The following is a 27,170-nucleotide window of genomic DNA, read 5'->3' on the forward strand; positions in this document are numbered from 1 at the left end:
TCCCAGGGCCAGGCTTGGGCTGGCACTGAGCCCCTGCCTGGCCAAGCCCAGCCCAGCCAGGCCCAGCTCTAGGCCAGGTCTGAGCAGCTCAGCCCCAGCCTGGAGTTATCCCAGTCCCACATTCCCTGCCCAACCCTGAAATCAGGGAATGGTGGGGATGGCAGGGACCCTAAATCCCAGCCAGTGCCCCCCATCCATGGCAGGGACAGCTCCCCCTGTGCCAGGCTGCTCCCAGTGTCCAACCTGGGCACTGCCAGGGCTCCAGGGCAGCCCCAGCACGCTGGGAATGCTGTGCCAGGCAGGAGGCACTGAGGGATTTGTCTCCAGGTGCTGCTGCCTGGACTTGCCCATTCTGTGCTCAGAGAGCCCCAAAACCACCAGGGAGGCTGGGTCTGAGCAGGGCTGGGCAGCTCTGACCAGCCTGGGCCTCAGGGCCCCACACCCAGAGTGCTCTGAGAGCCAGGCTCAAACCAGAGCCAGGCTTAGCCCAGAGCCAGGCTCAAACCAGAGCAAGGCTTAGCCCAGAGCCAGGCTCATCCCAGCCCTGCCTAACCTCTGTGCCAGGCTCATCCCAGCCCTGCCTAACCTCTGTGCCAGGCTCATCCCAGTCCTGCCTAAGCCCTGGGCTGGGCTCATCCCAGCCCTGCTCCTAACCTCTGTGCCAGGCTCATCCCAGCCCTGCCTAAGCCCTGGGCTGGGCTCAGAGCTCCTGAGCTGGGTCTGCCCTGGCTCTCCCCACACCCAGCTGGAGCAGGGAGCTGGAGCACAGTGACAATCACCAATTTCCGGGTGAATTTGGGCTATTTTGGGAGCACTTCCCAGCAGGCTGCAGCACCAGGAGGTGCCTGTCAATGACAATTCCCCCCAGCAGCTGGGGCTGGCCCTGAAGGTGCAGCTGGTCCCAGAGCCCAGGGTTGGGAGCAGGCTGGGATTTGGGGTTCCAGCTCAGCTCCCTGCCCTGGGCAGGTCTGGGAGAAGGGGAGAGGCCGTGGGTGAGCTGGGGATCTCCTGCAGCAGGGAAGGGATCCCAGGAGCTGGGCAGGGACAGCTGCACCACTTCAATCACAGCCTGCTTTTAAACTGGGTTTAACTGAGCCAGAGCAGGAAGCAGGCAGGCTTGGGGTGGGGCTGAGCTCCAGACCAGGCTGATCTCAGCTTTAAATGCATGAGGAGAGGTTTAAGTTAGAGCAAACAAAGTGAAGGCAATTGAGCCACTGAGCAATGGGGCTGTGACCAGGCTCAGCCTGGGTTGTGCCATTTGTGGGATTTGGGCTACACCTGGAACCCTCTGATGGCTTCAATTTGGCTTTCCAAAGTCGAGGAGCCAGGATTCCAGTGGGAGAAGCTCCTGCACCAGGGGCAGGGCAGGGCTGGCACAGGAACTTGCCAGGAGCAGGAGCTGGGGGTTAAACCCAGAGCATGGGACAGAAACCAACAAATTCCCCTTAAACCCAGTCCTGGGTGTGGAGGTGGAAAAACACAACAGCAGGAGGACTGGGATAAATCCAGAGGGGACCCCAGGGCTGGAGCCAGGCTGGGAGAGCTGGGAATGTTCATCTGGAGAAGGGAAAACTCCAGGGAATCCTCAGAGCCCCTGCAGGGGCTCCAGGAGAGCTGGAGAGGAACTGGGGACAAGGGACAGAGGGACAGGAGCCAGGGAATGGCTGCCACTGGGAAAGGGGAGATTGGGCTGGGATCTTGGCAAGGAATTGCTGGCTGGGAGGGTGGGCAGGGGCTGGGCTGGAATTCCCAGAGCAGCTGGGGCTGCCCCTGGATCCCTGGCAGTGCCCAAGGCCAGGCTGGACATTGGGGCAGTGGGAGGTGTCCCTGCCATGGATGGGGTGGGATGAAGATGCTCTTTAAGGTCCCTTCCAACCCAATACCAGTCTTGGAATTTGGGGTTCTGGGGTGCTTGGCAGAAAGATGAGGTGGTGAGGGGACCCCTCAGCTGGGGATGGAGCTGGGGATCCTCACTGGGACACAGCTGGAGTTTGGGATTTCAGCTCCCTGAACCAGGAGCAGGCTCTGGCAGCTGCAGCTGAGATCTCAGACACTGAACCACAGCAGGGCAGAGCAGAGGCAGGGGCTGGGGACAGCCCAGAGCTCCTGGCAGGGGAGGCTTGGGGGTCCCTGATCCCCTGGGAATGAGCTGGGCTCCTCCAGAACAGAGTCTGCAGGGAAACACCACGGGCAGGATGGGGGAAATAAAGAACTGGAGGGGCTGGAGCTGGGATGGAGGGGCTGGAGCTGGGATGGAGGGGCTGAGCTGGGATGGAGGGGCTGGAGCTGGGATGGAGGGGCTGAGCTGGGATGGAGGGGCTGGAGCTGGGATGGAGGGGCTGAGCTGGGATGGAGGGGCTGAGCTGGGATGGAGGGGCTGAGCTGGGATGGAGGGGCTGAGCTGGATGGAGGGCTGAGCTGGGATGGAGGGGCTGGAGCTGGGATGGAGGGCTGAGCTGGGATGGAGGGGTTGAGCTGGATGGAGGGGCTGAGCTGGGATGGAGGGGCTGAGCTGGGATGGAGGGGCTGGAGCTGGGATGGAGGGGCTGAGCTGGGATGGAGGGGCTGAGCTGGATGGAGGGGCTGAGCTGGGATGGAGGGGCTGGAGCTGGATGGAGGGCGAGCTGGGATGGACGGGCTGGAGCTGGGATGGAGGGGCTGAGCTGGGATGGCGGGGCTGAGCTGGGATGGAGGGGCTGGAGCTGGGATGGAGGGGCTGGAGCTGGGATGGAAGGGCTGGAGCTGGGATGGAGGGGCTGAGCTGGGATGGAGGGGCTGAGCTGGGATGGAGGGGCTGAGCTGGGATGGAAGGGCTGGAGCTGGGATGGAGGGGTTTGGGGCAGGGATGGAGGGGTTGAGCTGGGATGGAGGGGCCAAGCTGGGATGGAGGGGCTGGAGTTGGGATGGAGGGGTTTGGGGCAGGGATGAAGGGGCTGAGTCCTCCATGGAGGGGTTTGGGGCAGGGATGGAGGGGCTGGACTCTCCATGGAGCATTTTGAACCAGGGAGGGAAGGTCTGAGCTCTCCCAGGCCATGCAGGGAGCAGCAGTGTGAGTGGTGCTGCATCCCAAACAGGGCAGAGCCAACCAGGATCCACAAACCCTGGGACCATCCCAGCCCCACCTCCCTGAGTGGCCCCACAGGGCTGCTGGCTGCCAGCCTGGGCAAGCAGGGATGTGGGATGGAGCCAGCAGCACCTCAGCCCTGCCACAGCTCCCTGAGACTGCACAGGGCAGGGTAGAGCCCCCAGGGCACGGAGGGGGGCAGTTTGCCATGCTCAGAGTGCCCCCCGGCAAAACATTCCCAAAGAATCCCCTCCCGAGGGCACTCCAGCAGAGGGGACCCTCACTCGGCGCCAGCAGCCAGGAGCAGCCTGGCCCAGCCCTGGAAGGTTCCTCAGGGCTGCCCCCACTGCCAGCAGCTCCTGAATGAGCAGAACACAGCAGCTCTGCCAAGCCTGCCAGGGCTGTGCTGTCCAGGAGGGACAGGGAGCACCTCCTCCTCCTCCTCCTCCTCATCAAAAACTGCCCAGCTGGAGCATCCACCCGTTCCCAGGGGAGTCACCCCCTCCCTGGGGCTCTGAGATGTGCCCAGTGACCCTACAGAATCCCAAACCATTCCCATTGCCATTCCCTGGACCCCTGCACTGTCCCGGGTTGCTCTAAGCCCTGGAGGGATGCGGGGTGTGGGAGAGGGGCATTGCCTGGCGGGGCTGGCAAAGCGCCTGCACGGAGCACCCTCGGCTCCTGGGAGCCCCGGCTCCTCTCCTCCCAGACAGCAGCTCCCCGGGGCAAGGACGAGCCCCTCGGGACAAGGACGAGCCCGCGCCATGCCACACCGGGACCTCGCGCGTCCCCGCGGGGCTCGAACCCGTGACCCCCGGGCCCCGCGCCCGCCGCGCTGCGCGCCGCGCCACAGGAGTACCGGGGCCGCGCAGAGCCCACCGCGGGTAGGGGGCGGCGGCTCTGACTGACAGCTCGGCCGACCAATGGTGCGGGGGCTGCGGGCCAATGTGCGCGCAGCACCGCGGGAGGGGCGGGGCGAAGCGGAGCGGGGAACGGGGGGCTCCGTTCGCGGGGTGGGGGGGCGATGCCGCGCGCGGGGCGGGGGCGGCTCCCGCCGCCGCTCCCGGTGTCCCCCCCGCCGCCCCTCGCCGCCGGCAGTACCTGCTCGAAGCGGGGCTTCCCCAGCTGGAACGGGGGATAGTCCGCCGGCTCCGCCATCCCGCAAGCGCCACTTTAAACAGCCTCCCCCGCCGCCCGGCCCCGCCCCTCGCCGGCCCCGCGCTGATTGGCTGCGGCCAACCGCAGCTGCCGCGAGGAACGCCGGGACATCGAGTCCGCCGGCCGCCGCCGTGGGCGGGGCCGCGCCAGCTCCGCCAGCCAATAGGAAGCGCGCTGTGCGCTGGGCACCATGGGAAATGTAGTCCCGCGGAAGGGAGCGGGGAAAGGGGGGATCCAGGGCGGGGGGAAGCGGGACAAGAGAGGAGAGTTTCACCTCAGATGTGTAATAGTCTGAGCTAACAATGAAACACGGGAAGGGGAGAGCCCAAAAACGCCCGAAAAAACAACCCAAATGTTATTGAAGGACATCTGTGAGAAAAAGGACATCAAGGGGCTGGAGAATCCCTGAGGGAGCTGGGCAGGGGCTGGAGAATCCCTGAGGAGCTGGGCAGGGGCTCAGCCTGGAGCAGAGGAGGCTCAGGGGGACCTTGTGGCTCTGCACAGCTCCTGCCAGGAGGGGACAGCCGGGGGGTCGGGCTGTGCTCCAGGGAACAGGGACAGGAGCAGAGGGAACGGCCCCAGGGCAGGGTCTGGGTGGGCACTGGGGACATTCCTCATGGAAAGGGGGTAAAGTACTGGAAGTGCCCAGGGAGGTTTGGAGTGCCCATCCCTGAGGGATTTCCCAGCCCTGTGGATGTGCCATTTGGGGACAGGGGCAGTGGTGGCCCTGGCTGTGCTGGGGGTGGCTGGACTCGATGCTCTCTGAGTTTTTCCCAGTTCCAGGAGCAATTCCCGGTGGAATTGCAGCTCCCGCTCGGACCGCGGCCCTTTGGCAGCGCCCTTTGGAGAGCTGATAACGCTCGGAATTGAGAACGATCTGAATTGAGAACGATCCGGGCTGATGGTAACGAGCTGGGCTGATAAGGATCCGGCTGATGAGAACGATCCAGGCTGCCGATAAGGATCTGAGCCGATAAGGATCTGAGCTGATAAGGATCTGAGCCGATAAGGATCTGAGCTGATAACACCAAGGTCGGGCAGGGCGGTCACCCCGAGCCGCTGGCGGAATTGTCTGGCCCAGATTAGCGGGATAAGAAATGTCTGCACCTGCACAGCCGGGAAAAGGCTGGGAGGGTTGGGATCAGTGCCAGGAGAGCACGGGGACAGCACCAGGGAACGCGCTGCAGAGGGAGGGAGGCAGGGCTGGAAACCCAGGAGCAGCATTTCCAGCCAAGGAGGAGTTATTAAAAAATCCACCTGAAATAATAATCCCGATTTTGCCACCCAGGGCAGGTGCAATGCCCCGTTTTGCTGTGGAATTCCTGCCGCTGTGCCCGGGGCTGCAGAGCCCGTCCTTGCCCGTTCCCATCTCTCCTTCCCAGCTGCCAAAGCAGGTTCTGATTTTGGGCTCACTCAGCACCGATCCCCTTCAGCGAACCCCCAAATCTCCGGGGGGAGGGATGGAAAAGGGGCTCTGAGGGCTGAAAAGGGGAGAAGGAAAGAGCAGGAAAATGGTGTTTTGTCATTTCTGTTTGCTTTTCCTCGGAGCTGTTGCTGAAAGAGCTTTGGCTGCCCGGGGTGGCAGCTCCGTGTCCTTGGGGACAGGGACAGGGACAGGGACAGGGCATGAGGAGCAGGACCCTGCCCCCACCCAGCCCTGCCATCCCTGGGCTTTGGGATCGCTGCTGGGGGCTCTGAGCTGCCCCCGGAGCTCTGCAGGGACAGCCCTGGAGCTGTGGGGTGAGCCCTGACCCCAAACCCAGCCCTGACCCCAAACCCAGCCCTGACCCCAAACCCAGCCCTGAACCCAAACCCAGCCCTGAACCCAAACCCAGCCCTGAACCCAAACCCAGTCCTGGCCCCAAACCCAGCCCTGACCCCAAACCCAGCCCTGACCCCAAACCCAGCCCTGAACCCAAACCCAGTCCTGACCCCAAACCCAGCCCTGACCCCAAATTCACTCATTCCTAACCCCAAACCCAGCCCTGGCCCCAAACCCAGCCCTGACCCCAAATTTACTCATTCCTGACCCCAAACCCAGCCCTGACCCCAAACCCAGCCCTGACCCCAAATTCACTCATTCCTAACCCCAAACCCAGCCCCCTCAGGCTCCCTCTCTCCCCCAGCTCTGTCTCCGAGGGAAACCAAAGCCATGGATCCAACCCAGCCCTGCCAAAGCTGGGAGGGCTCCCCGTGCCCCAAGGAGGAGGCTGCCCCAAATCCATCCCCAAATCCATCCCAAAGGCTCATCCTGGGATCTGTGTGAGGATGGAGCTGCCCCAAACTCGTCCCCAAGGCCCATGCCAGGATGGAGCTGCCCCAAAGCCCAGATCTGTGTGGGGATGGAGCTGCCCCAAAGCCCAGATCTGTGTGGGGATCAGGCTGCCCCAAAGCCCAGATCTGTGTGGGGATGGAGCTGCCCCAAAGCCCAGATCTGTGTGAGGATGGAGCTGCCCCAAAGCCCAGATCTGTGTGGGGATGGAGCTGCCCCAAAGCCCCAGATCTGTGTGGGGATGGAGCTGCCCCAAAGCCCAGATCTGTGTGGGGATGGAGCTGCCCCAAAGCCCAGATCTGTGTGGGGATGGAGCTGCCCCAGACCCTTTCCCCCCCTTTCCCCCTCTCCCCCTCCCAGGAGCTGCTGCTGCCACAGCCATGTTTGCTGACAGCAGAGGGGAGAGAATCTGTTTATCCCCAGCCCATGTGGAGTGACAGAAGACTATCACTTTTTGGTGCCATCCCAGCAGAATATCAATTCCTTGGCTGATACAGCCCCAGCAGATCCCTCCAGGCTGGCAACTTGTGCTTCCCTGCTGGGAGGAGGGGGAGCTCCCCCACCAAAAACAATGGCTTGTTCCAATTTTGGGGTTTGGGGGGGGGGGAAATAACCCCCAGCCTTGGGGTGAGCTCATCCAGAAATGGGGAATAACCCCCAGCCTTGGGGTGAGCTCATCCAGAAATGGGGAATAACCCCCAGCCTTGGGGTGAGCTCATCCAGAAATGGGGAATAACCCCCAGCCTTGGGGTGAGCTCATCCAGAAATGGGGTTTGGGGACGGGGGAGCTCCAGGGGGGCTCCTGTGAGGAGATCCTGGAGCTGTTACCCCAAAAGGAGCCCTGAAGGAGCTGTGACCTCATAAGGAGCCCCTGAAGGAGCTGTGACCCCAAGGGAAGCCCCAAAGGAGCTGTGACCCCAAAAGGAGCCCCTGAAGGAGCTGTGACCCCAAAAGGAGCCCCTGAAGGAGCTGTGACCCCAAAAGGAGCCCCTGAAGGAGCTGTGACCCCAAAAGGAGCCCTGAAGGAGCTGTGACCCCAAAAGGAGCCCTGAAGGAGCTGTGACCCCAAAAGGAGCCCCTGAAGGAGCTGTGACCCCAAAAGGAGCCCTGAAGGAGCTGTGACCCCAAAAGGAGCCCCTGAAGGAGCTGTGATCCCAAAGGAGCCCCTGAAGGAGCTGTGACCCCAAGGGAAGCCCACGCTGGAGCAGGGACAGAGTGTGAGGAGGAGGAGCAGGAGGAGCAGGAGGAGGAGGAAGGAGCAGGGTGACAATGAGTGATGGACTGAGCACAGCCCCATTCCCTGTCCCCTGCAGCACTGGGAAGGAGGAGGGAGAGCAGCAGGAGGGAAACTGAGCCTGGGAAGGAAGGGAGGGTGGGGGCAAAAGTGATTGAAAATTTGGGATTAATTCTCATTGCCCTGCTCTGGTTGGATTGGCAATAAATCCAATTAATAAATTAAACTGATTTATTTCTCATTGCCCTGCTCTGGTTGGATTGGCAATCAATTCAATTAACAAATTAAACTGATTTCCTCCATCTCTTGTGCCCGTTGCAGTCCCTGGTGTGTTCTGAGGGATTTCTCCCTGCCCTCATCCCCAAATGGGAGTTTTGTTGTGGTTTCTCTCCCTGCCCAGCTGAGGAGGGGAGTGAGAGCAGCTTTGGGGGGCACCTGGTGCCCATCCAGGGTCCCCCACCCCCGAGGGAGTTTTGGGGTGCCCAGGGGGGACAGCTGGGACAAGGGCACAGGAACATCCCTTGGCAGCCTCCATCTGGAAGGGCAGGTCTGGAGGCAAGTGCCTTGGGCAGCAGAGCTGCAGCCTGGAGCAGCAGCCAGGCTCCCCCTCCTGCAGGGCTGGGGCTGCTCTGTGCTCCAGGCAGGGCTCAGCTGGAATTTGGGTTTAAATCCTGATGGCCCAGCTCTCCCAGGCACTGCCCCGGGCTGGATCCCCTTCCACAGGGTCCCAGCTCAGCCCCAACACTTCCCTCTGAGCCCCCCGGGTTCCTGGGACCCCCCAGACATGGCCAGCTCCCCATCTCTCCAGCTGCAGGGAAAATAAACCAGGTTAGAGCTGGGGGAGCTGCTCTGGGGGAGCAGCAGGGTGATGTACAGGGGCTGAGGGGAGCTCATGTTCTTCAAGGAAAAGGCCTGAATGGAGAGGAGCCAGTAGGGAAAAGGGCTGAGTGGGGCAAGGTGGGGAACAGGAGCTGGGGAGGAGCCTGGGATCAGTGCAAGGGGCAGGGAGGAACATCAGAGCTCCTGGGAGCATGGATGGAATCAGGTCCTTTTATCCTTTTTTCCTTTTTTCCTTTTTTCCTTTCTCCTTCCTCCGGGCCTTTCCTTCTTCCTTTCCTTCTCCTTCTCCTCTTCCTTCTCCTCCCTCTCCCCTCCCCTCCCCTCCCCTCCCCTCCCCTCCCCTCCCCTCCCCCCTCCCCTCCCCTCCCCTTTCCTCTCCTTTTCCTTTCCTTTCCTTTTCCTTTCCTTTCCTTTCCTTTCCTTCCTTTCCTTCCTTTCCTTTTCCTTTCCTTTCCTTTCCTTTCCTTTCCTTTTTCCTTTTCCTTTCCTTTCCTTTCCTTCTTTCCTTTCCTTCCTTTCCTTCCTTTTCCTTTCCTTTCCTTTCCTTTCCTTTGCCTTTCCTTCCTTTTCCTTTCCTTTTCCTTTCCTTTCCTTTCCTTTCCTTTCCCTTTCCTTTCCTTTCCTTTCCTTTCCTTTCCTTTCCTTTCCTTTCCTTTTCCTTTCCTTTCCTATTCTTTCCTTTCCTTCCTTTCCTTTCCTTTCCCCTTCCTCTTCCCTTCCCCTTCCCCTTCCCCTTTCCCTTCCCCTTTCCCGCTCAGGGCACATCACACCAAACCCAAAGGATCCCAAACCCCTCACCCAACCCCAGCTTCACTCCCAAACCCAAATGATCCCAAACCCCTCGTGCCCCACGCCTGGGCCAGGAGCAGGATTTGGGGTGGAACTCCAGGTTCCTGCAGCATTCCCAGCACACAGCACTCAGGGACTGTCAGGGCAGGTGGAAAAGCTGCTGGAGGAGTTGGACACCCTCCTCCTCCTCCTCCTCCTCCTCCTCCTCCTCCTCCTCCTCCTGCTCCTGGTGCAGCAGACAAACAGAAATGTCACTCAGTGTCCAGGCGCCGTCAGCACAGACGCTGTTGTCAATGAATCAGAAGTGTCTAGGAACAGCTTGAACAACTTTTATTTTTTTTTAAAGTGCTTAAAACGTAAATAACAAGCTCTTTATAAACATTAGTTGCAACTCTTAAAACATGAGACACACAGAACCCACTTCCTGCGACGTGAAGAGAGGGAAACCAACAACTCCAAACCCCAACGCTTCTCCCACCTGGGGATGCTTTCCCAGGTTTTTAACCCCAAGCTGGGGCTCCCTCCCAGACAAGGCTGAGTCTACATCACAGCGGAGAATCCACATCCCTCAGGTCTGCTCCAGTTTGAGGACAAACCTTGGTGGCTCTCCTGGCCCACACGTGGCCAGGAGGACCAGGCAAGGGGAAAAGAAATTGGCCCAAGCTGTGGAGAAGCAAGAGCCCAGCTGTGGGCTGGCAGCAGGGCAGAGCACAGCACCCTGCTGCAGCCTCGGGGAACAGCTCAGGAGTGGGAAAACAAACACCAGGAGAAAGGCAAAACCACAGGGGGTGTTATGGCTGGGCTTGAAACAGAACAGGGAGAGGCTGCTGCTGGCCCAGAACACCCTGGGGGAGTGCTGGGCTCAGCAGAGAGGGGCACAGCCAGGACACGGAGCAGGAACGCTGCTCCTGCCCCTGGGAGCCCAAGGAAATCGCTAAATAGCACATTCAGTCACTGAACACGGAGATAAATCCCAGATGGGCAACTTGAGAACATTTCCCCAGTTGTCTTCCTCCTCCCCTCCCTCTCTGGGGAAGCATTTAGGTCCTCAGAACCATTGCCTTGGGAAGGTGGAGGTTTGACACCAGCACCACAGACCCCACTGCGGGTGCTGTGCTGCCCTTGTGCACAGAACCAAATCTGAGTGCTGAGGGGGAACCCCAAATCTTCAGCCCAGAGGGTGGGGAAACACAGAACAGAGACAGGAGCATCTGTAGGACACCTTTCCCAAGGGAGGGACCTGCTGAACACTGGGGGACAGACACAGAGCATCCATCACTGCTCCACACTGGGCAGCACCCAGGGAACCCTGCACACCTGGGCTCTGCCCCTGGGAGGGGCAGGGATTGCTGCACATGGGAGATGGGGGAGCAGGGGTTGCTGGAAAGGCTGGAGATGGAAGGAGCAGGTACTGCTGGGAAGGCTGGAGATGAGGGAACAGGTATTCCTGGAAAGGCTGGAGATGAGGGAACACCTATTGCTGCAAGGGCAGGAGGTGAGGGAACAGAACAGCTACTCCTGGAAAGGCAGGAGATGTGGAAACACCTATTGCTGGAAAGGCTGAAAGTGAGGGAACAGAACAGGTATTCGTGGAAAGGCAGGAGATATGGAAACACCTATTGCTGGAAAGGCTGAAAGTGAAGGAACAGAACGGGAATTGCTGCAAGGGCAGGAGATATGGAAACACCCACTGCTGCAAGGGAAGGAGGTGAGGGAACAGAACAGGTATTGCTAGAAAGGCAAGAGGTGTGGAAGCACCACTGATGGAAAGGCAGGAGATGAAGGAATGGAACAGGAATTGCTGGAAAGGCTGGAGGTGAGGGAACAGGTATTGCTGGAAAGGCAGGAGATGGAAAGAGCAGATATTGCTTGGAAATGGGAGCTATGGAAGCACCCATTGCTGGAAAGGCAGGAGGAGAGGGAACAGAACAGGAATTGCTAGAAAGGCAAGGAATGCAGAGGCACCTATTGCTGGAAAGGCAGGAGAGGAGGAACAGGTATTCCTGGAAAGGCTGGAGATGGAAAGAGCAGATATTGCTCGGAAATGGGAGATATGGAAGCACCCAATGCTGGAAAGGCAGGAGAGGAGGGAACAGAACAGGTATTCCTGGAAAGGCTGGAGATATGGGAGCACCCATATCTCTGGGTGGAAGGGGAGAGGAGGGAATAGAACAGGAATTGCTGGAAAGGCTGGAGGTGAGGGAACAGGAATTGCTGGAAAGGCAGGAGATGGAAGGAGCAAATATTGCTGGAAAGGCAGGAGGTATGGAAACACCCATTGCTGCAAGGGCAGGAGGTGAGGGAACAGAACAGGTATTGCTAGAAAGGCAAGAGGTGTGGAAGCACCTATTGCTGGAAAAGCAGGAGATGTCAAAGCACTGCTGCTGGAAAGGCAGGAAAGGAGGGAACAGGTATTGCTGGGAACAGGAGATGGGGGAACAGAACAGGTATTGCTGGAACAGGAGATGGGGGAACAGAACAGGTATTGCTGGGAACAGGAGATGGGGGAACAGAACAGGTATTGCTGGAACAGGAGATGGGGGAACAGAACAGGTATTGCTGGGAACAGAACAGGTATTGCTGGAACAGGAGATGGGGGAACAGAACAGGTATTGCTGGGAACAGAACAGGTATTGCTGGAACAGGAGATGGGGGAACAGAACAGGTATTGCTGAACAGAACAGGTATTGCTGGAACAGGAGATGGGGGAACAGAACAGGTATTGCTGAACAGAACAAGTATTGCTGCAAACAGAAGAGGTATTGCTGCGAACAGGAGATGTGGAAGCACCTATTGCTGGCAGGGCTGCACACCTGGTACAGCCTGCTGAGCTCTGAGAGTAACTTTTCATATTCAAGTGCAAAACGTTCAGGCTTTGGAGCAAAACAAGGCAGAGCTGACTAAGGCAGAGGGGGCTGAGGGAGGCGGTGAGACACGACTGAGAGGAGGGAGAGGTGGGAGGGAGGGGCCGTGGGATCCATACAAACATTGGCACTTGTGTGGGGAGCACCAAGAGCCGTCCCTGCAGGGGCACGGGGCCAAGAACAGGATGTTTGTGAGGCTGGCAGCCAGAGAGGGGCCCTGGCTCCCGGGGGAGATGTTGGCTCTGCAGCTCCCCCGCTACTGCCCGCCTGAGGAACTGCCCTCCCTTTGCCCAGCACTCACTGCCGTGCCCTGCTGCATTCCCAGTGCCCACAACTCCTCCCTGACTGCTCCCAGGGGCACAGCTGGCACCCAGAGAGGGCTCGGGCTGCCAGGGCACAGGGTCTGACCCTATGGGCACAGAGGTTCCTGGCACTTTCTGAAACAGGAGAAACGCTTCCCTTGGACACCCCCATCCCACCCCAGGCACACAGAGGGAGGAGGAGCAGAAACACAGCAGGAGCAGCTGGAGCAGGGCAAACCTCAGGCATTTCCCAGGAGGAGAGAGGCAGGAAGGAGTGGGAGGTTCATGGCTGCTGTTCTCCCAGGGAACACATCCTCCTCCTCCTCCTCCTCATGCAGAGGTCCAAGGCTTGGACAGGACCAGAGCTCCTTTCCTCCGGACCCAATTCTGTCTCCAGCTGTATTTTAGCTTGGAATACTCAGCCTGCCCTTGCCTGCTGTGTCTGTTCCTGATCTCTGCCCCCACCTCTCCTGAGGCGCTGTGCAGAACTCCTGGAAGGAGCCAGGGCACCTGCAGAGGGGGTGGGGAGGCTCTGCTCTCCCTGGGTGACAATTAACTCCCTTTTCTTGGTGAGAAGGAAAACAGAGGAGGAGCCTGCCCCAGGCAGGTTGTGTGGGACTGAGAACTGGGCTGCAGAGCCTTTGTGGGGTAGGAAACTGCTACTGGCCTGTGGCAAAAGGCACCATTCTTCAAAGGCATGCTCTACACTGAGGCAAGTAAAGAGAGGAGCAGGGAGGTTTTAAAAGAACACAGTGACTTTGGGAGGTAGAGAAGAGAGAGAAGATGCCTTTCATTTTGAAATCCCACTCCAACTGCCCCTCTGCCTGCACGGGCACCTTCTCCAGCCAAAATCCTGGCAGGATGAGGGAGGAAACATCCTTCCTGTCCCCTTCCACAGTAGCTCCAGTTCAGCCAGGTAAATCAGGTGTGGAACCCTTTGAAACCTCCAGGCTTCAGCCCAGAAAGATCTACCAGAGAGTTTTCGCCACCTAGGCTGAAAGAGAAAACTTCCCCATGGAGCCTCCCAAAACTGATCCTCCCAGCTTGCCTTCCCCATTTGTCCCAAATTCTCGTGGTTTCTCCTTTCCCTGTTTCCTCACTGGCTGTGGTATCCCTGGTGCCCATCCCACCTTCCCTGCAGGGCAGGGCAAAGGGCACTGTGCCACCCTGTGCCCTCAGGTCACTGCCTGCTGACCCACACCTAAGATTATGCAGAGCACATGGTCTCCTCTTTTGTCCCTGATTTCCCTTCAGCCTGCTGGAATAAACCTCGCTGGAATTTACTCTACAAAAGGTCCTTCTTGCCTCTCTTGGCTGAGCTAGCTGTGGAGAGTGTGGGGTGTGGACTTGACTGCTTTGCCTGAATTCCTACCCAAGCAGGGCACTCTTACTCCTTTTCCACAGGACATGTGTCTCAGGTTGAAAGATTTAATTGTGTATTCTGTTCCCATCTGTCAGAGGTGGGGCAGTTATCTTCTGTTAATTGAGCAGTTTTCTTTATCTCTTCCACAACCAATCCTCCCTCTGGGAGCTATCTTCTGTCAATGGGCCATTAATTATTAATTACCTTCTGTCAATGGGCCATTGAGACTCACTGATAAAATTCCATCATCCCATTGGGAGATGCTCTGCCCAGGGGGAGGAGCCAAGCATTCCTACCTGGATATAATCTGAGGATTGGAACACCACGGCAGCCTTTGCCCACTGCATTCCCAGAGCAGCAGCTTTCTCCTGCCCTGCATTCCCAGAGGAACACCAGGCCCATCTCCAGCAGCCCTGAAGCTCCAGAGGAAAACTCCCCCCTTGCGCAGGATCCCTGCTCCAGCAGAACCTCCCTTGTTTCCATTTTCCATTTCAGAGAAGACTCCTGCCTTCCTCAGCAGACAGCTGGCTCTTCAAACCAAGGCAAGACCCTTCTTGGGAATTAGGTAGCAGCTTCTACTCTGCTCCCAAGGGGTGCCCAGCGCGAGGTGAGCGCCGGGGATCAGGAGAAGCCGCGGCCATGTCGGAACGGAAAGTGCTGAACAAATATTACCCCCCTGACTTCGACCCTGCCAAGATCCCGAAGCTGCGGCTCCCGAAGGACCGGCAGTACGTGGTGAGGCTCATGGCCCCCTTCAACATGAGGTGCAGGACCTGCGGGGAGTACATCTACAAGGGCAGGAAGTTCAACGCCCGCAAGGAGACGGTGCAGAACGAGTCCTACCTGGGGCTGCCCATCTTCCGCTTCTACATCAAGTGCCCGCGCTGCCTGGCTGAGATCACCTTCAAGACAGACCCCCAGAACACGGACTACGCCATGGAGCACGGCGCCACCAGGAACTTCCAGGCAGAGAAGCTCCTGGAGGAGGAGGAGAGGAGGATGCAGAAGGAGAGGGAAGAGGAGGAGCTCAACAATCCCATGAAGGTCCTGGAGAACCGAACCAAGGACTCCAAGCTGGAGATGGAGGTCCTGGAGAACCTGCAGGAGCTGAAGGAGCTCAACCAGCGCCAGGCCAATGTGGATTTTGAGGCCATGCTGAAGCAGCACAAGGAGCTGGAGGAGGAGCAGAGGCGCAAGGAGCAGGAGGAGGATGAGCAGGAGATGAAGGCCATGTTGGAACAGGCCCAGAACCGCCGGCTCCTGGTGGATTCTGACTCTGACGAGGAACCAGCGAAACGTCGTCCAAATCCCACAACCCAAACAAAACCCACGGACATCCTGCAGGAGGACCCCCGGAGCAAGAGGCCGAGGATGGAGAGGCGGGAACACAGCATGGGCAAGCTCAGCACCAAGGCCCAGCTGGCCGGGCTGGTGGCCCGCAGGAAGCAGAAGCCAGATCCTGCCCTGGATAAGGGGATGGAAACCCGAGGCACCACGGCCACCACCGGCTCGCTCCCAGCAGCAGCAGCAGCAGCTACGGCCTCGCTGGGTTTGCTGGGAGCCTACTCAGACAGCGACTGAGGAGCCAGCAGGGTGGGGACAGAGCAGGGACAGAGCAGGGACGGGCTGTCCCTACTCCCCACACAAAGCAGATCCCACCTTTGCACAGACTGGGGGTTCCTCCAGCCCCTCACTGAGGGGACAGGGCTGTCCTGCCACCAGCAGCCCCCCTAGATGTCCCCAGGAACTCGGGGAAAAATCCCTCCCCACTGTTCCGTGCCTGCTAGGCTCTAGCAGCCACAACTCTGGGATCTGGCAGAAAAAAAAACCCAAAAAACCAAACCAAACAAACAAAAAAAACCCCCAACAAAAAAATACCCACAAAAAAAAAAAAAAAAAAAAAAAACCAACAAACAAACAAACAAAAAAACCCAGTGGCTTTTCCACAGGAGATGCTTCTTGGGCATTAGGCAGCAGCTTCCACCATCTACACCCCACGCTGCTACAAATTGGCACCCTGACCATGGGGCTTCTCATTAGCCCTTTGAAAGCATCCCCACTGGCCAGCCACTGGATTTTGAGCTGCAGCCAAGTGCTCTAGTTCCCCCAGGGAAAAACCCCAATTTTCTGGGGATCAGGGGCCAACTGACAACCCTCAAGACCACAAGGGCTGGTCGACTCAGTGAAACTCCTGCAAGATCTTTCTTTTGAGCAGTTTCATCCCTCTTTTCCCACAATCTCAGAGCATCCAGGCCCAGAGAAACCATCTGTGACAACAGTGACTATGAGGAAGGGGCTGACTCTGCCAGGCCTACCAACACGTCCAGGCAGGGACACAGAGCATGCTGCTGAGAGCCCTTTCTGTTGAATCTGAGGATGAAGTGATTTGCTGAACCCAGCTGGTAAACCTGGACCTCCTGATGGGCCTGAAGATGTTTTAATCATAGGACACACTGTTAATGAGTTACATGTGCTCCCAGAAGTCCAGACTGTGGGGCCAGTGGAGGAGATCACTGTCATATGTATAGATCCACCCTGGTGTCTGACTAAGGGCACACCTATACCCAAGCTTTTCTTGTACCCACCTGGACTGATGTTTTGCCAGAAAATTCTGTGGTTTTTGGTCAGAGATGCTAGGCCAAAACAGACCTCTTAGAGAGTGTGGCTTGTCTAACAAAGGTATCAAAGCTTCTATTCCAGGTGTGGCTGACACTAGGTCGGATGTCAGCATCACTGCTCACTCCAAGTGGCCACAGGGCTGGGAACTGCTGCCAGCCACTGGAGTCATCTCTGGGACTGGCGCAGCTGCCACCTCTATGCAGAGTAAAAGGTCAATCCTTACAGAAGGTCCTGAGGTCAAACTGCCACAGGAAGGCCTTTTGTGGTCAAGGCACCTGTCATTGTGTGGGGCAGAGACAATGGGGAGCCAGGCTGGAAATCCCTTCACACGCACAGGATTTCCAGCTGGGGCCACTGCAGAGCACCCCACCTCACCACTCTCATGAAGTCAGAGGGTCCCATCTGGGTGGGACAGCGGCCCCTGGTAGAAGTCAAACCAAGGCACTTGAATCCCTAGTGCAGGAGCAGCTATCTAGGGGCCACACAGCACCATCCACTAGCCCTTGAACCCCCCTGTCTTTGTCATTTGCAAACAGGGCAAAGACAGGTGGAGGCTCCTGCAAGACCTCAGGAAGGTCCACGAGGTCATTGTTACAGCCTGGCCTGCCCTCACCTTCAATGCTCCTGAGACTGGAAACTGGCAGTCACTAATATTAAGGATTGGTTTTTTAATATCCCACTCTAAGATTTGTATTTTTGGTGCCATCAGTTAACAAACAAGCCCCTCTAAAAAGATACCCATGGGAAGTTCTTCCTCAAGGGATGAAACAGTCATGAGCCATCTGCCAAACGTTTGCTGCCCATTCTCTTGCCCATTCAGGAAAAATTTCCTTGATGCCATAATTTTTCACTGTATGGATGATAGCCTTACGTGCACTGAGACTGACTACTGGAGACTGTTCTCAAACAGATTATCCAAGCCATTGAAGGAGCAGGATTTGACATTGCTCCAGAGAAGATTCCGTGCACCTGCCCGTGGACCTACCTTGGACTCTGGATCAGCGAGTGGACCACGATGCCCCAGCAGCTCACCATCAGGACAACCCAAGAACCCTGAGGGACCTTCACCAGCTCTGCGGGAGCATCAGCTGGGTTTGTACACTGCTAGGGATCATGACCAAGGACTTGTCACCCCTTTCAATCCCCTGAGAGGCCCTGATGGCCTCAGCTCCCCAGGAGCAATCACACCAGGGCCCGTGAAGTGACCAGCAGGTACCAGAAGCATTGTCCACGAGACAAGCCCACTGCATTGATCCTGCCTTTGCAATTTGTCACCCTGGGTGAGTCACCCAAGTCCATGGGCTCATTCTCCAGTGGGACCCCACTCTGAGAGACAGCTCCTAATCACAGAGTGGGTGTTTCAATCACACAAACCAAGTCAGACCATCTCAACCCCTCAGCAGCTTACGGCCCAGATAATCGTGAAGGCCAGAGCTCGCCTCAGGACCCTGTGGGGTGTGAATTCACAGGCATCTGGCTTCCAGTGACATTAAACAGTCTGGAACCTCTGCTCCAAACCAGTGAACACCTCCAGTTCACTCTGGACAGCCAGCCAGGCCAATCTCCATCCACCCACCAAAACATAAACTATTTAATGCTTGCTTCATTTTTGGTCCCAAATTCATTACAAAGTATTACTTCTCTAAAGGCATAGACTGTATTTACTGCTGGTTCAGGGGGATCCCACACCTCAGTTATGATGTGGAAGAATCCTGACACTCAAGAGTGGGAGTCTGATGTTCAGATTGTTTGAGGATCCCCACAAATTGCAGAATTAGCAGCTGTTGTCAGAGCCTTTGAGAAATTCAAACAGCCCTTAAATTTAGTTACTGATTTGGCCTATGTTGCTGGAATAGCTGAAAGAGCAGAACATTCCTTGCTAAAGGAAGTGCCAAATCCAGATTTCTACAGCTTGCTCTCAAATTAAACACACCTCCTCTCCCACCATATCACATTATGCATGCGAGGTCACACACTGGCCTCCCAGGACCAGTCACAGAAGGCAACTGGAGGGCAGATATTTTAGCCATGGCAGTGCAGACCACCCTACCAGACATTTTTAATCAGGCTAAATTGAGCCATCAGTTTTTCCACCAAAATGTGTCAGCCCTTGCCCAGATGTTTAAAATTACAAGAGAAGAGGCAAGAGCAATCATGGGCTCCTACCCCAACTGTTTGCTTTGCCCTCTCTGAGGGCCAGGGTTAACCCCACAGGCCTTGAAAGTTTACAGCTCTGGCAAACAGATGTCACACATTATGCACCTTTTGGGAGATAAAAATACAATAATGTGTCCATAGAAATGCTCTCTGGGGCAGTATTTGCATCAGCCCATGCAGGAGAAAAGACAAAAGATGTCATCCAACATCTTCTCCTACCATTTTCCACCCTAGGCATTCTCCAAACAGATAATGGTCCTGCTTACACCTCCAAAAATTTCAAACAGCTCCTAGATCAGTGGGGGGTGAAACACACCACTGGCATTCCCCAGTCCCCAAAGGGGTAATCCATTGTGGAGAGGGCTCACTGCACACTCAGGAGAGTCCTTGATCAGCAGCACGGGGGAGTTGAAACACTACTGAATGTATAAAGATTATGTAAGGCTCTTTATGTCATCAATTTTCTTAATAATTCCTTTATAGAGCCAAATCCCCCACTGTCAGGCAGTTCTCCAAACATCCCAGCTCACTGAGAAACTGTGCTGAGCACAGATCCCAGCTCACTGAGAAACCCCCTGTGCTGATCAAAGACCCCCAATCCATTTCCATTAATTACTTGGGGGAGAGTTGATGCTTGCACGTCCACAGGATCTGGCCAAGGTGGATTCCAGGCAGGAATGTCAAGCTGTACATCCAACTGCCAATTGCAGCACCAGAGGCACTCCTCCTGGACCTCAGAGACAGCAGAGATCAAGCTCAGGAGGTGTGGAGGAGAGAAGGAAGGAGTGTAAACACAGATGTTTGTCACAGAAGATGACTCTGCACTGCTCCAGAAGATGATAAGACTCTGTTCAGTTTCATTTGCTCATTGTTTGCACTGTCACCCCTCCTTGGTTGGTTTTTCTGCTTCTCCTCTTTAGTTTGTTGCACTGTTATCCCCTATTGTTTTCCCTCCTCTTTTCTACTCAGTAAAAGCTGAGGGGCTCAGATGGGAAGATATGAGGGGCTGGTAAAGCCATACAAGTCCAAAAATCCATTTTTTCAGACTCACAGATCAACTCATCACCCCCAAGCATCCTGCCATGTCTCCAGTGGCAGGGAATCCCCAACTGTTCCAGACAGGATTCTGGATGCTCCTCACCTTTCCATCAGCTGGTTCATGGATTGTCCCTCAGCCCAGTGAGAACATCTGGGTCACAGTGGCCAAGACTTCACAGCAGGACAATCTCTGCCTGTCCATGGGCAGCGTGGACAGCCCTCTGTCAATGTGCCTGGTGGGGGCTCCTTCAGCAGCAAACGAATTCCCAACCACAGACAAGAAACCCAATCTGGCAGACACTTGGGACAGATGGACCAAGACCCTGCCTTGAGCACCAGAGGAGCCCCAGGAATTAAGAGCTCTTGGGGCCCTCCAAAGCTCATTACTGCATCCAACTTCAATATCAACCTCCCAACCAACACCTGACCCACCTTGAACTTACACAGGAAAGATGTAACCCCATTTAACAAAAATGACAGCCCTCCAAACTGGTGCAATTACACCAGTCCTACACCTTCTTCATCCTAACCCCACCCCAAAGGGCTGCCCCGGGGAGTGCTCCTTATCTGTGGAGACTGAGTATGGGCTGGGATCCCCTCAGGCCTTCAAGGGGGTCCCTGCAGCCTTGGCCAGCTTACTTTACATAACTTTACTTCAAACATAACTTTACTTCAAAACTGGAAACAAAAAAGGAAATTGGCACGCCAAAAGAGACGTTGATGCAAATTGCAACAGACAAGTTTACAACTGGAACAAAGAAAAGAGTTGTGGTCTCACACTGCTCCACCTCTGGGTGGTCACTCAGGGGTCAGCAGGGGACAGAGCTGCCCCTGAGGCTGGGCACTGCCCTGGAGAGCTGATCCCAGCATGTGGATGTGATCAGGTGAGCAGGCTGGGCACTGCCCTGCCAGGATTTGGGAATTCTGGGCTGTGCCAGGAGTGTTTGGGGTGCCTGACCCTGCAGGGGCCCTGCAGAGGGGTCAGACCCCCCCAGGCCTTGCTCTGGGGATGTTGTCTGGCTGTGCTGGACAGACCAGGCAGAGGCAGGGCAGCTGTGAGCAGCCATTCCTGGGAATACTGAGTGGAAATTCAGTGTGGATTCTGCACTCCTCAGTCCCTCCAGGGCACAGCAGCCCCTGCTGGGTGGGGCCTCCACAGGATCTCCTGCAGCACTCCTGGGGCACCATCCCACGCTCCCTTTGCCACATTCCCAGTCCAGCCATGAGGGACCCAGGCAGTGTCAGCCTGGCACAGGCGCTGTGACAGAGCCAGCGTGGCCCAGCCAGGCTCTGACACCACCCCAGGCCCGGTGCTGTCCCTTTGTGGAACATCTCCCACAAGTGTGGTAAGGGAGTGGCTCAAACTGGAGTTGGTTCTTCACCCTTCACTGGGGGTAACTGGGTCAGGAGGGGAAAAGGCATCCCACAGGCTCTGCTCAGGAACGTGCTGGGGGAGCCTCACTGGGTCTCAGAGTCCCCAGTGTCACCCACCAGCCCAACACCACCCAGGGGACACCACCCTCAGGGGAGAGAGGAGGAGGAGGAGTGTGGGCAGAGGTGCAGCAGCAGGATGAAGTCACGAGGAGATGGTTTCCAGCTCTCAGATGTCCAGGGGTCACTTAAAGCTCTGGCAGGAGGAGTGCCTGGGAGGTGGCACTTGGTCACAGCGATGGGAACCCAGGGAGGCGCCTGCCTGCCTGCTGGGGAGGGCTCTGCTCCTCCCCATAGGGTGCTGGCAGCCCACCACCCTACAGCTCCCTGGAGCCGAGCTGGGCTAAGCTTGGGCTGGGAAGGAGCAGATAACCCTTCCTGCTAACTCTGGGAACAGAAGCCACTGGAGGCCTCGGGCGAGAGGAGGGGGCGCGGGGGTGTTGGCAGCGTGGTGGTTACTGGGGCACAGCTCTGCTGGGTGCTGCTGCCCTGGGCAGGCTCAGGGGGCCTGGGCCCCCCCCAGAGGGATCTGCAGCAGCGTGGGGGACTGCTCCATGATGCGCACCAGCAGCTGGTCAATGTAGTTCTCCAGCTCGTGGATGTGCTCCTCCTTCTTGCTCAGCTCGCCCTCCTTCTGCAGCAGCAGCTGGATCAGCTCGTCGTGGGTCAGGTGGTAATACTTGGCTGACTGGTCCAGCTGGGCAGGGTCCTGGTGGGAAGCAAGAGGGACATTCAGGGACTGGGATTAAAACCTCTGCTCCTGGTAATGTTTGCAGGATGCAGCGACAGCCAGAGCACTCCTACTTTCCATGTCTGTCTTTCCAAACTGGAGAGGCAGGAGCGGCACAGGGGACCCACAGAGACCTCGTGTGCTGCTCATAAAGCACCAGCTGAACTCCCTGCAGCACCCACAGGGTGCAGAGACCCACAGGGCTGTGCTTGTCCTTCAGTCAGCTGAACCCCAGCAGCATATTCCATGTGACACTGGGGAGGCAAAGGGAGTGGACAGGTCACCCTCAGAACACCCTCCGTGTCCTCAGAGGTGCCACAGGTGTTTTGCTGGCCCCAGCACAGCAGTGTTTGGAGTATGCCCAGGTCAGCAAAGCTCCAGGAAGGACCTTCCCCCTGCCAGGATTAGGAACCCTTCAGGGGATCAGTCAGGCAGTAACTACACCTTCCACCTTCCATACCTTGTGGAGACCAGGTTGGATGGGGCTTGAAGCAGCCTGGGACAGTGGGAAGTGTCCCTGCCCATGGCAAGGGTGGCACTGGATGGGGTTTAAGGTCCCTCCCAACCCAACCCATTCCATGTTTCTACAAGCAGGAATTCAGTCACACACTGCACAACTCCACCCCCAAAGCAAAGCAGGTGACGGGAGAACGATGGGGTGAGGAGGAGGTGCAGAGCCCATGGGAGAAGGGAGGCAGAGCAGCCCAAGGCCTGGACCCTCACCCACCCCATGGCAGGCCCTGGAGCAGGGGTGGCACAGCCTCCTACCTTTAACTTGGGGTCGGTTTTGTCCGGCTGGGAGGCCGGGGCCAGGGGCTGGACGCTGCTGGTGGTCACTGTCTTCAGCCTCTCCAGGCCATTGCTCAGCGCCGAGCTCAGGCTGGCCCCCCTGGGCTGCTGCTTCCTCTCGCTGGAGCCCTCCTGCACAGCACTCAGGGGCTTCACGGGGTGGGGGCTGTGGGCAACAAGGGTGGGACAATCAGCACCCCCTGTGCTCCCAGTCCCTGGCATTGTACAGGGATGGCACCACCCAGGAGACTGAGGAACCGCTGAATCCCCCTGTCTGTGCCACCCAAAGCTCTCCTGCTCTGAGCAGAGCCAGCAGGGCAGGGCAGAGCCCGTGGAGCTGCTCCCACCCAGACAGGAGACAAGGAGCCCCAGCACGTGTTTGGCTGAGATCCTGGTGCCCACACCTGCACTGCCCATCCTCCCTGGGAACGCTCTGGGTCACAACTCCTGACTGCCAGGGGCTCAAACGCAGCTCCAGTGTGATCAGAACCTGCTGCACCCACTGCCCAGAGCAGCTTTTTGCTGCCCAGGGACCCCCAGATTAGTCTGGGGTCACCACTGATGCTCCAGCCCAAGAGCTGAATGTCACCTGCCTGAAAGCCACCACAGAATTTGTCCCCCTCCACGAGGCCAAAAGGAGGGTGAAGAGCCGGTTAAGGGGGAATTAGACTTTCATTCATTTTTGCCTCACTTTTCACCCAAATGGTTCTTTCTGGGCTTGAACAAAGTTCAGTTTCTTCTCAGCATGATGGAAAGAGAAGTGACCTGATACTCCCTCCCTGCAAGGAGAAGGCACAGCTGTGCACCATCCTTGGGATGGAAATACCCAAATATCTGTCCACGGGGAAGGAAACATCCAAATATCCATCCACTGTGTTTGTAACATCCTAACATCCAACCATTGGGATGGAAACATTCAAACATCCATCCCTGAGATGGAAACATCCATCCATGGGGATGGAAACATCCAAACATCCATCCACTGGGATGGAAACCTCCCGACCTCCACCTGGGAGCTCTGCAGAGCCTCTCACAGGTGACAACCCCACCAGCTGTGTGTCCCAGCTGTGTGTCCCAGCCACGGAGATGGGATCAGGACATATCAAGGATGTGGAAATCCTCTTCAACCACGATGATGCCTCCTGCTGTCCCTGTGCTGGGAGGGGACAGCACTGGCAGCCACCAACCTGCTCCAACAAGCCAAAGGATCAGCTCCTCCCAAGGGACAGCACAGGGCAGCTCTGATCACTTCCCTCTGGTGACCAGGGAACAGCTGGAGCTGGGTCACGATGGAGATCAGGAAAGGTTTTTCCCCCAAAGGTGCTGGCACTGCCCAGGCTCCCCAGGGGATGGGCACGGCCCTGAGGCTGCCAGAGCTCCAGGAGTGTTGGGACAGAGCTCCAGGGATGCCCAGGGTGGGATCTGGGGGGTCTGGGCAGGGCCAGGGTTGGATGGATGTCTCTGGTGGGTCTCTCCCAGCTCAGCACACTCTGTGATTCTCTGATCCCTTGGCAGAGCTGTCCAAGCACAAGGACAGAGCCCAGCACTCCTGGGAGGCTGGACAGGATGGAGAGGGATCCCACAGCCCTAAGGCGGAGCCACTGACAGTGCCAGGGGCTGCAGGAGCTGCTGTTCTGCACATGAGGCCCCAGCACTAAACCCTGACCAGGAGCTACAACCACCAGGTCACTGCAGGACAGGGGTGAGGAGAGGGCTGGGGGAGCCACCAGGGCCGCTCATCCAGCCAGGCCTGAGCCCCAAATGTCACTGTCACCTCGTGCACCCCCACAGCCAGCACAGAGACAACAACCAGAGCGTGGCTGGGAGCCTCCCTGGGACCAAGCTGCCCTGGGAAGCCAGTGGGAATGCCTGGATGTGTTTGGAACAGGGAGATATTCCCACCCAGGGGTGGTGACAGGCAGCTGCCAGCCCCATGGCCAGTGGGAACAGTCACTGCTGCAGGGCTGGAAAAGGTACTTTGGAGAAGAATTCTTTATCCTACTGCTTTCCACTGAGGGTGGTGTGTGCAGGGCTTGTCTGAGCAGAGAAGGGCTCTGCCTCCTCCATTTGACTCTGGGAGGATCCAAGAGCTGGAGACCTTCCTTGAGCTGGGTTTGTCCTGGGATGGTGGCACCAGGTCCTCCAGGGGAGTTTTGTACCTCACACCAGGTCTGAAGGTCTGGTGGACCTGCCAAGAAGCTGGACCAGTTTCCTCTCCTGGTCCATGAACATCAGCTGGAGTGTGGAATCAGCTGCTCACCGGCTCCTAATCCAGAACTGCATCCCAAGTGGATCTGAGTTATGATGGAGCTTAAGGCCAAGGTGGAACATCTCAGGATGACACTGGCCCAGCCCTGTCTCTCTCTCTGAGCCAGCCTTGCCCTGTCCCAGCTTTCACTGGTGCTCCCAAGGTCACTGCAGAGCACAGGGAAAAACCAGGTGCATTTCCCTCAGCAGCTCCCAAAGGGAGCCTTTAAATGCTCATCAAAATGCTCCTCACAGAGAAGGAATCCAAGAGAATCCCTCTCCCATGACCCAGCTGCTGTGTCTGGAGCACCACACAGCACCCAAGGGCCAGCTGTCCATGGAGCAAGAGTCTAGAGGAGGAATGGCTGGGCTCAGGATCAGCACTCCAGATCTGCCCAGGGTGGGCCAAGCCATGCTCCCAGCTCCAGGTGCTCCACGAGGATCAGCATGACGAGGTGACCTAACCTGACACCTCATTTTCAGAGCACAGCATTCTCTGCACTCTTGACACAAGGGAGGCACAGCCTGTGCCACCACCTCGGTACCTGGGACATCCCCAGTCCTGTCATCTGCACATGCCAACAGGATGCTGGGCCAGCCCCACATCCAATGCAGCAGGAGCTGCACAGCAGCTGGATTCCAGTGCAGCAGGAGCTGCACAGCTGCTGCATTCCAAGGAAAGGCTGGGAGCTGCACAGCTGCTGGATTCCAATGGAGGAGCAGGAGCTGCACAGCTGCTGGATTCCAGTGGAGGAGCAGGAGCTGCACTGCTGCTGGATTCCAATGGAGGAGCAGGAGCTGCACAGCTGCTGCATTCCAAGGGAAGGCAGGAGCTGCACAGCTGCTGGATTCCAATGGAGGAGCAGGAGCTGCACAGCTGCTGGATTCCAATGGAGGAGCAGGAGCTGCACAGCTGCTGGATTCCAGTGGAGGAGCAGGAGCTGCACAGCTGCTGGATTCCAGTGGAGGAGCAGGAGCTGCACAGCTGCTGCATTCCAGTGGAGGAGCAGGAGCTGCACTGCTGCTGCATTCCAATGGAGGAGCAGGAGCTGCACAGCTGCTGCATTCCAGTGGAGGAGCAGGAGCTGCACAGCGGCCGCTCTCCTCCAGGCAGTGGAGCTCCCAAGGCACAGCCCCAGGGTGTCCTTGGGGTCACTCCTGTCCCAGGGACGTGACATGTCCCCAGCAGTGGAGCCACCATCCTGCCCTATCCCCAGGAGCAGCAAAGGGCCCTCCAGGCACCTGGGAGCTGCAGCTGATGCTCCCTTGCCCCAGCAGCCACACAAGATGACCAAAGAGCCTCTGGCCACTTGGGAAGGGCCATGGGACCCCACTGCCTATTTCCAGCTCTCTTGAGGAGGCACTGAAGCCCCTCACCCCAAACTCTCACCATCCCACACCAGGTACCTTCTCCCCTTCGCCTGCAGACCCTTTTGTTCCAGCCAGGACTTAATGGCCATTCCAAGTCTGAAGTATTTCCTCTTTCCTTCCACCTTTTTCCTACCATCTTTTCCTGATCTGTGTGCCTCTGGCGATTCCAACAGGAGATGATCCTGGGAAGGGAAGCGTGGCCATGAGGATTGGGAAAAGATCCCTTGCAGCCTTCCTCCCTCACCCTGGGACAGTTCTCACATCTCCCCAGTCCTATAAAGCAGTTCAGAGCCTCAGAGCCTTCCCCAGAGGCCTCAGGAGCTCTTCAGAGGTTCCTCAGTCACAGCAAGTATCCAAAAGGTGCTGGAGGAACCCTAGCAGGGAAGTTCAGGAGCTCCTGGCCACGTGTCACGACAGAAGCCAGCACTGATATCCAGGATATGCAGCTCTTGGATCACAGCTCATTCCATCCCAGGAGCCAGCCAGGCCTGGATGGATATACAGGCAAGGCTGGGGATGGCCATGAGCAGGAACTACCAACACAAAGATGCCTGTGCTTCCCTCACTGCCCCAGCAATCCCCTTGGGATAGCAGGACACTTCTCTTTCCATGAAACATAACAAAATCCATGTTTCTGGGCAGCAGCCCTGCAAATTTTGAAGAAGACTATGGGCTGCTGGATGAATAATCCAATTAAAAATGATTGGAGGGTCTGGCCCAAATAAGAAAAAAATCACCTGACAGATGCAGCCAGATGCTGTCTTTGCTCCCAAGATCACTTTGCACCTCATGCTCAACCCAGGGAGGGATCCCCTGGTGGAAGGACTGGAGCTCAGTGAGTTCTGCTGGCCCCATCCTCCCTCCTTTCCTCTCCCCAGAGCCACAACCAGTCTTGCTCTTGG

General features: G+C 57.3%; 4 protein-coding genes across 31 annotated transcripts in view; 2 read left to right on the forward strand and 2 right to left on the reverse strand.

Moving 5' to 3' along the window:
- Positions 1-4,333, reverse strand: part of SFXN5 (sideroflexin 5) — a 96,033-nt gene extending 91,700 nt beyond the window's left edge. Inside the window, 3 exon segments of the mRNA XM_050974140.1 lie at positions 4,166-4,229; positions 4,231-4,270; positions 4,273-4,333. Coding sequence (XP_050830097.1) covers positions 4,166-4,229; positions 4,231-4,270; positions 4,273-4,333 — 165 coding nt within the window.
- Positions 1-27,170, forward strand: part of LOC103824794 (homeobox protein EMX1) — a 169,838-nt gene that overhangs the window by 103,918 nt on the left and 38,750 nt on the right. The gene's annotated exons all lie outside the window — the stretch shown is intronic.
- On the forward strand, positions 9,672-19,994 carry LOC103824744 (splicing factor YJU2-like). Of its 27 annotated transcripts, none has more exons than XM_050974167.1 (3): positions 9,700-11,804; positions 11,840-11,875; positions 12,077-19,994. In XM_050974167.1, the coding sequence occupies exon 3, from the start codon at positions 14,526-14,528 to the stop codon at positions 15,465-15,467; it is 942 nt and encodes a 313-aa protein (XP_050830124.1). In that variant the 5' UTR covers positions 9,700-11,804; positions 11,840-11,875; positions 12,077-14,525; the 3' UTR covers positions 15,468-19,994. The 27 variants fall into 27 exon arrangements, with proteins under 27 accessions (XP_050830099.1, XP_050830100.1, XP_050830098.1 ...); XM_050974150.1 differs by lacking the exon at positions 11,840-11,875 and adding an exon at positions 11,876-11,966 and having other exon boundaries at positions 9,701-11,839; positions 12,042-19,994; XM_050974156.1 differs by lacking the exon at positions 11,840-11,875 and adding an exon at positions 11,876-11,931 and having other exon boundaries at positions 9,701-11,839; positions 11,967-19,994.
- RAB11FIP5 (RAB11 family interacting protein 5) overlaps positions 20,350-27,170 on the reverse strand; it is a 36,546-nt gene continuing 29,725 nt past the window's right edge. For both annotated transcript variants that reach the window (XM_050974137.1, XM_050974139.1), the window contains exons 5-6: positions 22,630-22,816; positions 20,350-21,840 (exon numbers count right to left, since the gene is read on the reverse strand). In XM_050974137.1, the coding sequence (XP_050830094.1) occupies positions 21,631-21,840; positions 22,630-22,816 (397 nt within the window). In that variant the 3' untranslated portion in view covers positions 20,350-21,630. The remainder of the gene's footprint in view (positions 21,841-22,629; positions 22,817-27,170) is intronic.

The sequence above is a fragment of the Serinus canaria genome, chromosome 4 (assembly GCF_022539315.1).
Source record: "Serinus canaria isolate serCan28SL12 chromosome 4, serCan2020, whole genome shotgun sequence".
NCBI lineage: Eukaryota > Metazoa > Chordata > Aves > Passeriformes > Fringillidae > Serinus > Serinus canaria.